Source organism: Mustela erminea, chromosome 3, assembly GCF_009829155.1.
Source record: "Mustela erminea isolate mMusErm1 chromosome 3, mMusErm1.Pri, whole genome shotgun sequence".
Taxonomy (NCBI): Eukaryota; Metazoa; Chordata; class Mammalia; order Carnivora; family Mustelidae; genus Mustela; species Mustela erminea.
Genome location: NC_045616.1, coordinates 62195580 through 62208151, shown reverse-complemented (window position 1 = coordinate 62208151; position 12572 = coordinate 62195580). Strand labels below are relative to the sequence as shown.

Here is a 12572-nt window from a genome sequence, read left to right as displayed (position 1 = left end):
AATTAAAGTGGCCTACCCTTCAGTTTTTCAGATCATAAGATAATATTTTGCTCTCCTCTTGTTCTTAACTGTCTCTCTTCCCTCCATTAGAATGTAAGCATCATGTCACTATGAATTCATGTTATTTACAGTCTATCCTCAGCACCTAAAATCATTCCTGACATGCAGTAGTTGCTCCAAAAGATCTTTGGGTGGATGAATGAATATATAGTTGATGCTTGAAGAGGGAGGGTGTCCCTTCCTCTACACAGTCACACATGCACTTGAAACTTTCGATTCCATAAAACTTTAGCTACTAATGACCAGAAGCCTTGCTGATAACACAAACAGTCCATTAACACAAAATTTGTGGGTTATATGTATTATATACTATATTCTTACAATAAAGTAAGCTAGCAAAAAGACTGTTGAGAAAATAATAAGAAAGAGAAAATACACTTATAGTATACTGTACTGTACTTATTGAAAAAAATCTATGTGTAAGTTGACCCCTGTCGTTCAAAGCTGTGTTGTTCTAGGGTCAACTATAAAATTAAACAAATTTGCCCCTATTCAAAATATCTTGATAGACAGACAGATAGATGTGTTGAAGGTGATATAAGTATCAGTGAAGAGTGGGAGAGGTTCAGCTCTCAGACATGCTTAAAGGAATGTGTGACAGCCACCTGACGGGGGCCTCTCCTCAGATAAGAAGGCAAGGGTGTCTCATCATTAATGCCTATGACTTCCTACTAATAAATAATTTTGAGATATTTTATTGATAACACTGAACTTCCCAGTTCACATTTATTCTTTGCAAATGTGTAATTCCAGGCCACAGGGCTAATGCCCATCCAGGTGATAAGTTGCTTTTCCTTTCTCCTTTGTCTTGCGCCATCCTGAGGGCAGGGATCCAGGTTAGAGGATGTCTGGACTTGAATTCTGTAGGAAGTGTGTTTTGTTTCCTCCGAGTAGCTTTGGTTGATTTTGTCTGAGGTTGCAATATGATTAGGAAAACCTGGGGTGGCTAGGATCCTGAAACCACTCATGGAGTGAGGGAGACCACAGGCGTCCCCAAGTGGCCTGTTCGTCCATTGTCAGGAAGACAGATATGGACTGTCTATGTATTCCCTTGGTTCAGGAGAGGGATGGGGGGAGCAGGATAATGCTATGCCAACCAGTGGAAGAATCACAGAAGGAGTCTAACACATGTGCTGCCAGGGTCATTGATGATCGTGGAAGGTAAAACATGGACTTAATATCTTCATTACATTTCTAGAAAAGAAAAGCAAAAGCCATACTTTCTCCTGTGACTGCGGGGATTTTCCAGCAGAGCTGCTCAAGAAGTCCTCACAGACTCTCTGCACACAGCACATGCCTGTGGCAGCGTTTTAAATTTTTTAAATTTCTTTAATTTAAATGTTTTAAATTTCTTACTTTCTCCAGAAGTTACCAAACACTGGTAGCACCTGTTTGTACTGGGCTTTCACACTGTGGCAATCACACAAGCACCAGCTTGTCAGCGACATTAACATCTTCAGTCTTCAAAGAATGACCAGTGCCATGCTCGAAGGACCCTAAATGGTCCACTGTGCTAGACTGGAAACTCTGTGTCTCAGGTTTCTCTTCTTCTTCTCCTACCCCACCTTTTCTTTTCTTTCTTCCTTCTTTCCTTCCCTTTGTTTCAGTTCCCTTTCCTGCTCTTTCTGCCTCTTGTCCTTTTCCTCTCCTTCTCTTACCTTCTTTCCTTTTCTTCCTCCCTTCCTCCATCTCTTCCCCTTCCTCCCCTTCCTCCCTTTGAAAGTCATACCCCACTCTATAGTACCCTTCATGGTACGTGACAGGAAATGTCCAGTGGGTTTAAGTGTGGGGCTCAATTAAACTGTATTACATCCAGGGTGGAACAGAACACTTTAAAACTGTTGGGGAGGGTATGTGCTTTGGTGAGTGCTATGAAATGTGTAAACCTGGTGATTCACAGACCTGTACCCCTGGGGATAAAAATATATGTTTATAAAAAATAAAAAATTAAAAAAAAAAACAAAAACAAAAAAACAAAAAAAAACTGTAGGCCTCAAAAGACACTTATAGTCTAGCAAATAGGTGCTAGCCCTCCGAACCCTGGCTAGTAGTTTCGAGATGCCATCTGATTTTATGCTATATCTTGGGAACCGCAGACACCCCGCTGGCTGCCACAGGCATGTGCTGTGTGCAGATAGTCTGTGAGGACTTCTTGAGCAGCTCTGCTGGAAAATCCCCGCAGTCACAGGAGAAAGTATGGCTTTTGCTTTCCTTTTCTAGATAATTGCACAGAAAATTCAGAGGATTTAGTGTCTTTGTTTTTCCTCATTGTCTCTCTGTTATTAGTTTTCTCTTTCCTGTTTTTCTTTTAATTTATTGGCTTTTCTTTCTGAAAATGTGGGGGTTTTTTTGTTTTTGTTTTTTTAGTTTTTTTCTGGGGTCAATTGGCCCTGAGTTTTTCAAGGCATCTTTTTACCTGCTGGGTTATTTTTGCCTCAGACTTTCTTCAAGTTCTTCTGTTGCTCCACCACCTCCGAATCTCAGGCTGAAATTGCTCTTTCACCTCCTGATGTCTTTGCTGTTTTGCTTTTCCTTGTCCGTATGGGGCCTGGAGAGGCTACGATTATGACATAATGGGGGATTTTGCTGCCAATTTAAATGACCTTAGTTAGCCCTTCTACCTTTTGCCTCCCCTTTTCCCTCACTTTTTCATCTGTGGAAGGAGGAAGTGTATTAGTTTTGCTATTGTGCATAACATGTTACCACCGATTAAGTGGCTTAAAACAGCGCACATTACCTCAGTTTCTGCGAGACTGAAGTCTGAGCATGGCTTCACTGGGTCTTCTGTGACGGCTGGGACTGTAGTCTCATCTCAGGTCTGACTCGGGAAGAGTTCTCTTTCAAGCTCTCCTGGTTGCTGGCAAAACTTAGGTCCTTTTCATCTATGGGACTAAGGGCCTCAGTTTCTTACTGGCTCTTAGCCAGAGGCACCCTCAGTTCTTTGCCACATGGACCTCTTTATTGAGGTTCTTTGCTTATCAAAGCCAGCAAGAGAGACTCTCCTAGCAAGGCTATGTAACCTAATCATTGAAGTGACATCCTGGGGGTGCCTGGGTGGCTCAGTGGATTGGGCCTCTGCCTTTGGCTCAGATAGTGATCTCAGGGTCCTGGGATCAAACCCCACATTAGCCTCTCTGCTCAGCAGGGAGCCTGCTTTCTCCTTTCTCTCTCTGCCTGCCTCTCTGCCTACTTGTGATCTCTCTCTCCTTCTGTCAAATAAATACATAAAATCTAAAAAAAAAAAATTATATTTGAAGTGACATCCTGTCACCATTTGCTCCAGGTAGGAAGCAAGTCACAGGGTTCCATAAATGCATGAACACCAGGAGATGGGGATAATCGGTGACCATATTAGAGTCTGTACACACAGAGAGGAATGCTTTTGAGAGAAAACTTTGGGCTCCTTAGAAAAAGACTATAAAGACTATATTCATATTGTTGTCATACCTTTCTATTGGCCTTTATAGATTATGGCTAACACCCAAATAATAGTGTTTCTCTTTGTCTCTCTCCATGTCCTGTGGACTAGTTTCATGCTACTTGTTTTCCTTTTCTGTCATTAGAAATCTCATCAGCCTCTCTGGATAAGAAAGTCAGCAGGAAAATATTGCTGTTGTTGATCTTGGTTTTAACTGGACTGACTCAGCCCTGTGGGCAGCTGAGAAAGGAAAAGTCTTTGCAAATGCTCTCTAGGTCTTTGTTAGAAATCCCTCCACCCAGGAACCAGGTATGGGGCAGGTGTGATAATAATCACAAGTAAAAAGCCAGGCTTATTTACAGCTGAGGGATTTAAGTAGGAACAATTTATTACTTTTTAAAAATGTCTGCAAGCTTCATGATAGAATCTGCCCAGACCTTTGATTTAGCTCTTCAAATGGGGGAGGAGGGGAGGAGGAGCAGGAAGGATGGCAGCACCTTTGGCTTGATCCAAACTTGACTCACAGTTGGTAGATTATCTGCACTAATTAAGACTGAGGGATAATCCTACCTACCCTCCACCACACACAACACATAAATAATAGGGCATGGTTTCATAGTCATATAAATAGAAAAGTTCTCCTTCACTTTGAGGACGAATGATCTTTTATATGCTATACTGTATGTATTAATAATGACTAATGTCTCTGACTTTAGAGTCTCTTTAAAATAATAACATATATGAATTTTGATTGAGGAATGAGATAAATCTGATGCTTCACTGTTTACTTGGAGGTGGAGACACAAGAAGAAAGTGGAGAAGGGTGGGCAAGATGAGGAGAAAGCTGGGTGCCCAATCCCCGAGTCTCAACCAGCACCAGGTTGGGCAGCTCTAGCGAGACCCGACTTCCCTCGAGGGAGGGGGAGAGGCCCTGAGGGGAGCGAAGTAGTTAGGGGTGCGGTGCGCTAAGCGGACTCAGAGTCGGGGCACCACACCTCGGGAGGGGCGCTAGGACCCAGGCACCCGCTGGCCTCGGGACGTGCCTGGGGAGTGAAGGCTCTAAGAGGCTCCGGCTCGGGGCCAGAGTCCCTCGGAACGACCAGACCCTTCCCGTGGGCGCAAGGCGCGGGGTGCGGGGTGCTGCAGCCGCGTGCCCGCCACGGCATGGAGCAGACGCGCTGCCGGCCGAATGCCCGCCAGGTGAGCCCCTCGCGCAGGGTCCGTAGGTCCCGCGGGCACCGCGCCCGGCAGCCGTCCGAGGCCGCCTCCTCCCCCTTCTCCAAAGCCCTGGGCACCCGGGCTCGGCGGCAAGCGGGCTGGGCGGGCTGGGCCGGCTGGGCGGGCTGGGTGCGCAGGCACCAGGCCAGAGCTGTCCCCCACAGCCCCTCTCGGACACCGGCGAGGTGAGGAGGGATGTTTCTTCTCCTCCCACCCTCCTTGGTCTCTGCGTGTCCTGGTGCCCTACTCCCTTCTCCCTTCCCAGGAGGGGAGCACTTCGAGTGCCTGGTGTAACCGCCCGGCTGGTAATTCCGAACGCTAACAATCGCCCACCAGCAGCAGCCGGCCGCTAGTGCGTGTCCCTGCGCAGCAGCCGCTGCGCTTTCCCTGGCGTCACCCCGAGCTAGTGCCGCGACGGGCCGGGTCCACCCCCTCCTGTTGCACCCCGAGCTTCCCACGCCTCTCTGCGCGGCCGCGGTGCCCCTGCTTTCCTGCCGCAGCCACTTGCCTTCCCGGGAAGGGAACCACCGCCAGCCCCAGCCTGGGGGGCGGGGGCCAGGGGAAGCGAGGGTGGGCGTCCTGGTGGCGGAAGCCTGCGTGCCGTCCCTTCGGCACCCGGGCCTGCACGGTCCCGGGGACCCGCTCTCACCCGCGCGCGCAGCTCCCGCCCGGCGCTCGCTGGGCACACAGAGCGTGAGGTTTAAACCACCCGCCTCCTGTGGGGCAGATGCAGCGCGGGTGCCAAGAAGGCTCTCACACCGTGGAGGTATAGGCAGGTGCCGGTGAGAGCAGTCTGCAGTTCAGGGAGGGGCGTTTCGTCCAACGAGGGAGCTTCCACCCGCCAGCTGCCGCTTTGAACTTGTGGGCGTTCTGCTGGGCGTCTGAGCGTCACCTGAGTGCATTTAGTTACAGGATCAAGGAGTCGCGGGTCCCTGGACTGTGGCCGAAGACGAGGCTTGGCTAGCGGTCTTAAATGTGCAACAGGGTCCTCTGTACCCTCAAGACTAGCCCTGGTCGTGCATTCTGCTTCCGGCTCACTTTGACGCCAGTTTGCAGTCTCCAAGTTGCCAACCCCAGGAAGAAAGGCCGCTGAATCGTTACAGTGGGCGAGCGGCGAGTCGCTAGGGGTGCACGACCATCGCGGTGCAATGGCAACTTTTGCCAGCCGCCAGGTCGGGGCGTGGGGGTGGGGGTGGGGCGGGGCGTGTGTGTCTACTCGGCTGGTAACAGACACGTGTGTCACACGTGTTTACACACCTAGTACTGACCTAGAAGAGAAACTTCCTCTAAACTGTGTTGGGAGACAATCAACAAAAACATTTACACCGCCTTGGTGGGGATAGGTGAGGTAGGAGGATCTTCCCTTTAGGATTTTATAATCTGCCTTTAGGATTTTATAATCTGCCGGCTGGCATTGCCAGCTGTGCTTGACTGCCCCTCTGACCTTGAACGAGCTATTTTAACTTTGCTTGGTTGTCCAAGAAGCAAAAACGGAAGAATGATAATCCAGCAGCAGTGGAAAGCGCATTCCCTGGGAAGCCAGTCCTTGGGCTCCAGCCCTAGCTGTTTCACTGCCCAGCTGTGAAACTTTTGGGCAAGCCACACAAAGTCAGGGACTCAGCTGCTACAGAAGGCTCCAAAAAAACCTTTAATTCTTGGGTCCACGGTAGCAGCAATTTGCCAAGCTTAGATAGCCTACAAATGCTCACTAGTTCCTTGCATTCTGCATTATACTTGGTTCCACAGAGCATCCATGGACTGAAGAGATACTGGATCAGAACGGTGGGTACATTGAATTTTAATTCCAGTCTGTTTCTAGAGCCACACAAACCTTTCAGGCTTACAGTCTGGGAAGTAACCCTGGTTGGTTGAATTAAGACTTCAAATGCACCGGGTAGGACCTCAAATAGAAAGTCCTGTTTAAGTTAGAGTGTGGTCACATAAAAGGTTCCTTCTGTGGTTTTGAAAGATCCTTGCCATAAGTACAGTGTTACAGAAATCAGTAGAGGAGAAGCCCCAGGCTAATCCCTTGGCAGAAGAGGGCAAGTGTGCTGTACATCTAGTGGGGCTACTTTAGGTTATCCCTGATAAACACTCTGTTTACCTGGGAATGACTCCATTATTGTTAACTCCCCAGAGAAGAAGTGTATCGGTTTGGTAATGAAATAGGGAAATTGTCTTTAGAAGCCACATTAAACATTAGAATACCTAACATAGCTGAGTTTATTGGGATAAGCACTGTTTTAAAAAGCATTGTCTTTTTATTTAATTTCAGGAAGAGAAATAAGTGGAATGATTTATTATGTTTTCTTCCTAGATAATTTTTTTTAAGAGAGAAAAAGCAGAAGTAAATGCAACATAAATTGCAAGAAAGCTTGTTTCTCCGGGTTCCAGAGATGAATATCATTATCATTACCATCACCATAATGGTGACTGTCTACTAAGCACTTATTATGCACCAAGCATCTTTCTAAGCACCTTATGTACATAGTCTAATGAATCCTGTAGCACCTTCTGAAGGAAATGCTATTATTTCTTTCAGTTTTATAGGTGTGAGAGCTGTGAAAGTTTCTGGCCTGAGATCACACAGCTGGTAGGTAGTAGAGTTGGATCACCTACTTAGGTTTATTTACGACAATTCAAGCAAAATGCAGGAGAGGGTTGGGAGGGCAAAAAGTGTTTACCAGATGTCAGGTACTTGATACACATCAATGCATGGAGATTAAGAAATCTTTCATGATTGCTAATTTACTTTTCTTTTTCTACTTTTTATCCTTGTGCTCCAGTAAATATGACATAGGTGTCTTTTCATGTGGACAAAAAAGTTGAACTTTTTTTCAACTATATAGATTTGAGTGCAGATGATGAACCATAATTTATTTAACCAGTTCCCTTTAAGTAGGCACTTCTATTGTTTCTGAATTTTCACAATCACATATAGTGCTAGCATAGTGTATCTTCTTATTTCTATATTTCTGCACATCTGTCCAGCTCTTTCTGGTCAATTAATCCTAGGGGTCAAGTTGCTAAGTGAAAGAGCATGGTTACCATTTGATATGTACTCTTTATTTTTTTATTTTTAAAGATTTTATTTGTTTATTTATTTATCTGACAGAGATCACAAGTAGGCAGAGAGACAGGCAGAGTTGGGGGTCGGGGGGAGCAGGCTTCCTGCTGAGCAGAGAGCCTGAAGGGGCCCAATCCCAGGACCCTGAGACCATGACCTGAGCCAAAGGCAGAGGCTTTAACCCCCTGAGCCACGCAGGCACCCCCTGATGTGCACTCTTTAATAGATACTGCTAACTTGTTGTCACACAAAGAAATATAATTTTTGGTTTGGAGTCCAGTTCCTCTGCTAAAATGTTTCTGGGCTTTTCAGAAACCGGGAATCTGAATGGGTCTCACCTGTATTGTCTGTCAGTTGGAGGTGGTCGAACCTATTGGTTCTAATTCTGCAAATATGTACAATCAGAGGGTGAACAAATGAAATTGTTCCTATGTGAGCATCTTACCTGCAAAACTGAAAATTTAATATGGTTTCACCCAATGGCACGTTAAGTCCTGAAATAGGTTTTTGGTAGTCCATCTTTTCAAAGGTGGATTTGTGTGTGAGGAGAGGCTAGACTATGCTGCAGTCACAAATAACCCCTGAAACCTCAGTGGCTTAAAAAATATATATATATATTTCTCATATTAAAGTCCAAAGCAGGTTAACAGAGTGCCCTGCCCCACACAGTCACTGAGGGAGCCAGGCTGACGGGAGCTCTGCCATCTTGTAACTCCATTTTCTAGAGCATACTGTCTCCCTGGTCCCATGGCAGTGGCGGAGGAGAGAAGGACCATGGGCAAATAACACCCTCCTTTAAGTGCCTCAGCTGAGGAAGGAAGTATATTTCTTTTATTTATGATCCTTTGGTCACACACAACTAGTCACAAGGACCTCACCCCAGTGCAGGGAGGGTAGAAAATGTTGTTTTCCTACATCCAGAAAGAGGAAATGGTGTGGTAAATACATAGCATTGTGTATTAGTCTGCTAGGGCTTTTATGACAGAGTACCACAGGCTGGGTGTCTTAAACAACAGAAATTTATCTTACAGTTCTAGAGGCCAGAAGTCCTAGATCAAGATGTCAGTGGGGTTGATTTCTTCTGAGGGTCTCTCTCCTTGGCTGGTACATGGCCACCGTAGAGGAGGAAACATAATTCTCCCTCTATCCTTCTAGGTTCTTGGCAGATACCCTGCCCCCTGAAATAAAAAGCAAAAACAAAAACAAAACAAAACAAAAAAACAGATCTACAGCAGAAAAACAAATTTTAATAACATACACATAATTACTTGGCACTTTCTGGAGTCCCACAAAGATAATGAGACCTGTCAAAAGGCGGCCACATGATCAGGGCCATCGTGATCATCTTGATCTAAGGGAAAGGGGTCTGAGGTTTCCAGGGGAAAAAGACAATTCAAAGGAAGGTGAGAAAAGTGAATGTTTGGTAAACCAAGGTTGCCCTGCCCTGCAGATAAGTCTTTCAGGGGAGTTATCTCTGGTAATAGCTCCCTTCCTGGTACAAGATCCCTTTCGAATGTAAATTTCTCTTACAAAAGGTAAGCTGCTACCCTCTTTTCAGAGCTTCTTTTGTGTCTGCAATTCCTTAAAAAATAATCAGTTCAGAATAATCCTTACGCTAAAGAGGCATATTTTGGGGTAGCACATGCTGCTCCCCTTTCACCATCTTTCCCCTGCATCTTCATGAGATCTTCTCTCTGTGTGTCTGTGTTATAATCTCTTTAAAACAAAAATTTTTTTAAAAGATTTTATTTCTTTATTTGACAGAGATCACAAGTAGGCAGGGAGACAGGCAGAGAGAGAGAGGGGGAAGCAGGCTCCCCGCTGAGCAGAGAGCCCGATGTAGGGCTCGAACCCAGGACCCTGGGATCATGACCTGAGCTGAAGGCAGAGGCCTTAACCCACTGAGCCACCCAGGCGCCCCTAAAACAAATTTCTAAAAAATATTTATTTGAGGGAGGGGGGAGAGAGAGTGAGCCTATGCAGGAGAGTAGATGCAGGGAAAGGGCAGATGAAGAAGGAAGGAGAGAATCTCAAGCAGACTCCCGCTGAGTGTAGAGCTCTACCCAGGGCTTGATCCACTGACCCTGAGATCCTGACCTGAACCGTAATAGTCTGCTGCTTAACTGGTTGAGCCACCCAGGTGCACCCCCCACACACATACTCTTTTATAAAGGCAACAGTCCTGGGTTGGAATCCACCCTCATGAGTTAGTTGAATGTTACTGACCTCTTTAAAGGCCCTATTCAGATATAGTTACATTCTGAGCTGGGGGAGGAGAGCTAAGAATTCAACATATGCATTTGGGGGAGGGGCCGCAATTCAGCCCCAAATCCATCGTCGCTGTCATTATGTGGCCCGTCCTGAGGTGTAGTCTCCCAGTTTTTATTTGAGGAGGCCGGGGTGTTTCTGAAGCCACATCACAGAGCCATCTCTCTCTTCACATCTCATCCTCAGCTACTGACTAACAAAAAGTGTTATTTTTCTGAATTCCCTGGATATGGTTTTAAAGTGGCCCAGTGTTACTACTTGCATCAAGTAACATTTCCTTTAACATGAGACAGAGACTGTAGGAGAGGTGATGAGCGTGGTGGTTACATGAATCCTGAAGCAGGCGCCTGAGCTCTAATCCCCGCCCTGCCCCTTTCCAGCAATGTTTCCTCATCGGTAAAGTGGGAAGAACAGCACTTAAATGTTAGGGTGCCAATGAAATGAGATAATATATGTAGAGCGGTTGGCATATACCAGGGGATCAGAGTGATGACCTTGATTATCTGCAGCTTCAGAAGCTCTTGGAGCTGTCCAGGCACAATGTGCTGTGTCCCAGACTGCTCCCCCAGGGGCACAGACCACCCAGAGGGACTGCAGCTTGCGCTCCCAGGGCTTCCCAGTAGCCTGGGAGGCAGGTGTAACTTCAGAGGAAAGTCATCACGTGACCACTTGAAAACTCCCAGTAGCACACACGTATTTAGGTCATAGGTTCACAGCGAGATCTGTGAGCCCAAAAGGAGCACAAGAGACCCTTCCTTTAAGTAGCCCTTTAAATTATCCTCCCCATTTCAGTTGAGGCAGCTAGGGCCGGCAGTTAAAGCAGGACGTAAAAGCAGCACTTCAGGTTTTCTGAGATGTTCCCTGTCCCACTCTAACGCTCCCAGAATCAGGGTGTGTTTTCAGTGGGGCCTGAGAGCTAGGCCTGAACCTTTTCCCGCTAACTGGCGGGGAAGGACGGTTGCTGGCTTTCCGTCTGACGGCATCTTCCGCTTGGAAACATAAGGAGTTAGGGTAAGTGCGGATTGCCCCACACCTGGGCTGGATGATCTGCCTGGATTACTGGGAAACTATAGATTCCTGGGCCTGTCCCAGGAGCAGGAGAGCTTGGAGCTGTCACGAGGCCCTGGGCCTGCAGTCCTGGAACAATAGACAAGCCCCTGGGAAACCAGGGCAGTGGCTTTTCTGGACCGGCGGGGGGCCAGGCACCTCATCCCTATCCACGGTGTGCATCCGCCATGTGGTGTGGGGAGGCCAAGACTGCATGGTGAGTAGCTGCTGGACTTCCTGCGAGACAGCAGACGCTGCCGTGTTGTGTTTCCTACTCTAAAACCAAGTAATGGCAGTGTTGGATTAAAGCCGGGAGTGTGTCGATTACCAGCCTAAATCTGGGGCCACCATTTCCCCAGGGTGGGGCGGGGGAGGGGGAGAGGACATGGCACCTTATAAGTTGTCGTCCCTCCCCCCTCCCCTCCCCCACCCCCCGCCCCCCGCCCCCAGGCCATAGTTGCCATCCTCAGGGGATGTATTTACTCAGTTTTCACTCTTGATATTTTCAACTTTTCAGTGGACGTGGGTGCCCTGCTGTCAACCCATGGATTGAGTTTAATTGCTGATTAAGAAGACTTCAGAAAGGTTACACGGTGATTCAGCACCGAAACAAAAAAGTTACTGTTTACACAGTTACAAAGAGAGTCAAGGAAATAGAGAATGGGCCATAAATTTGATATTGATAGAACAAATATTTGTCATTGGAGGATGATGCAATTTCAGCTTTGTTTCGTTTGTTTTTGCAAAGTAGCAGCCAAGGGTGCTGGATAAAGAAAAGATACCCACAAGTACATAAAGCTAGATTTATGCTTTGTTATTGAGATGCATGCAGGAGGATTACCTATCACATGGCAAGTAACTAAACTGAAGAAGGCAAGAGAAATTGCCTAATCCGTCGGTATAGGTGAGAAAATTCAGAGCTGTGAGTGGCTAGTGGAACCAGTTTGTGCCTCTTACAGGGCTGGCATTAGACCGTTAAGTTATAGTTTAATGGGCTGAATGTTTTTCTTAATGGTACACAAAGTGATGGTGTTTTGTGTAATCAGTGGTGTCTTAGTTTGGAGAAATGTGGCAGAAGTGACAGAGAGACCGGGATCTAGGTCCCTTACCTGCAAAAGGTGCACATCCCTGACCCAGGTGTTATCTGACCCCAGCATCCAGACTGGTGACATAGGTCACTGACCCAGAGTGTGCATGCCTCCTTAGGAGTGAGGAGGCTAAGGTGCAAAATTTAAGGAGGCCCCCAAGTGGTCAGCATGTGAGAGTGAGGATCTACTTAAATGTTGTGGCTTAGGGGTTCCTGGATGGCTTCAGCTCAGGTCATGACCTCAGGGTCCTGGGCTCAAGCCCTGCATTGGGCTCCCTGCTTGGTGGGGAGCCTGCTTCTCCATCTCCCTCTGCCCCATACTTGTGCCCTCTCACTCTCTATCTCAAATAAATAAAAATAAAAACACATCTTTAAAAAATACTGGGGCTTACCCGATTTGTTTGCCT

At 46.9% G+C, this 12572-nt stretch overlaps 1 protein-coding gene across 4 annotated transcripts in view; it reads left to right on the top strand.

Annotated features, from left to right (window-relative positions):
• Positions 1–4413: 4413 nt before the first annotated feature.
• The window catches only part of PDE8B (phosphodiesterase 8B), a 264788-nt gene continuing 256629 nt past the window's right edge, over positions 4414–12572 (top strand). For 2 of the 4 annotated variants that reach the window (XM_032335903.1, XM_032335902.1), the window contains exon 1: positions 4419–4678. In XM_032335903.1, the coding sequence (XP_032191794.1) occupies positions 4643–4678 (36 nt within the window). In that variant the 5' untranslated portion in view covers positions 4419–4642. Of the gene's footprint in view, positions 4679–12572 lie in introns of all 4 variants that reach the window. The other 2 variants (XM_032335897.1, XM_032335899.1) reach the window with 2 other exon arrangements.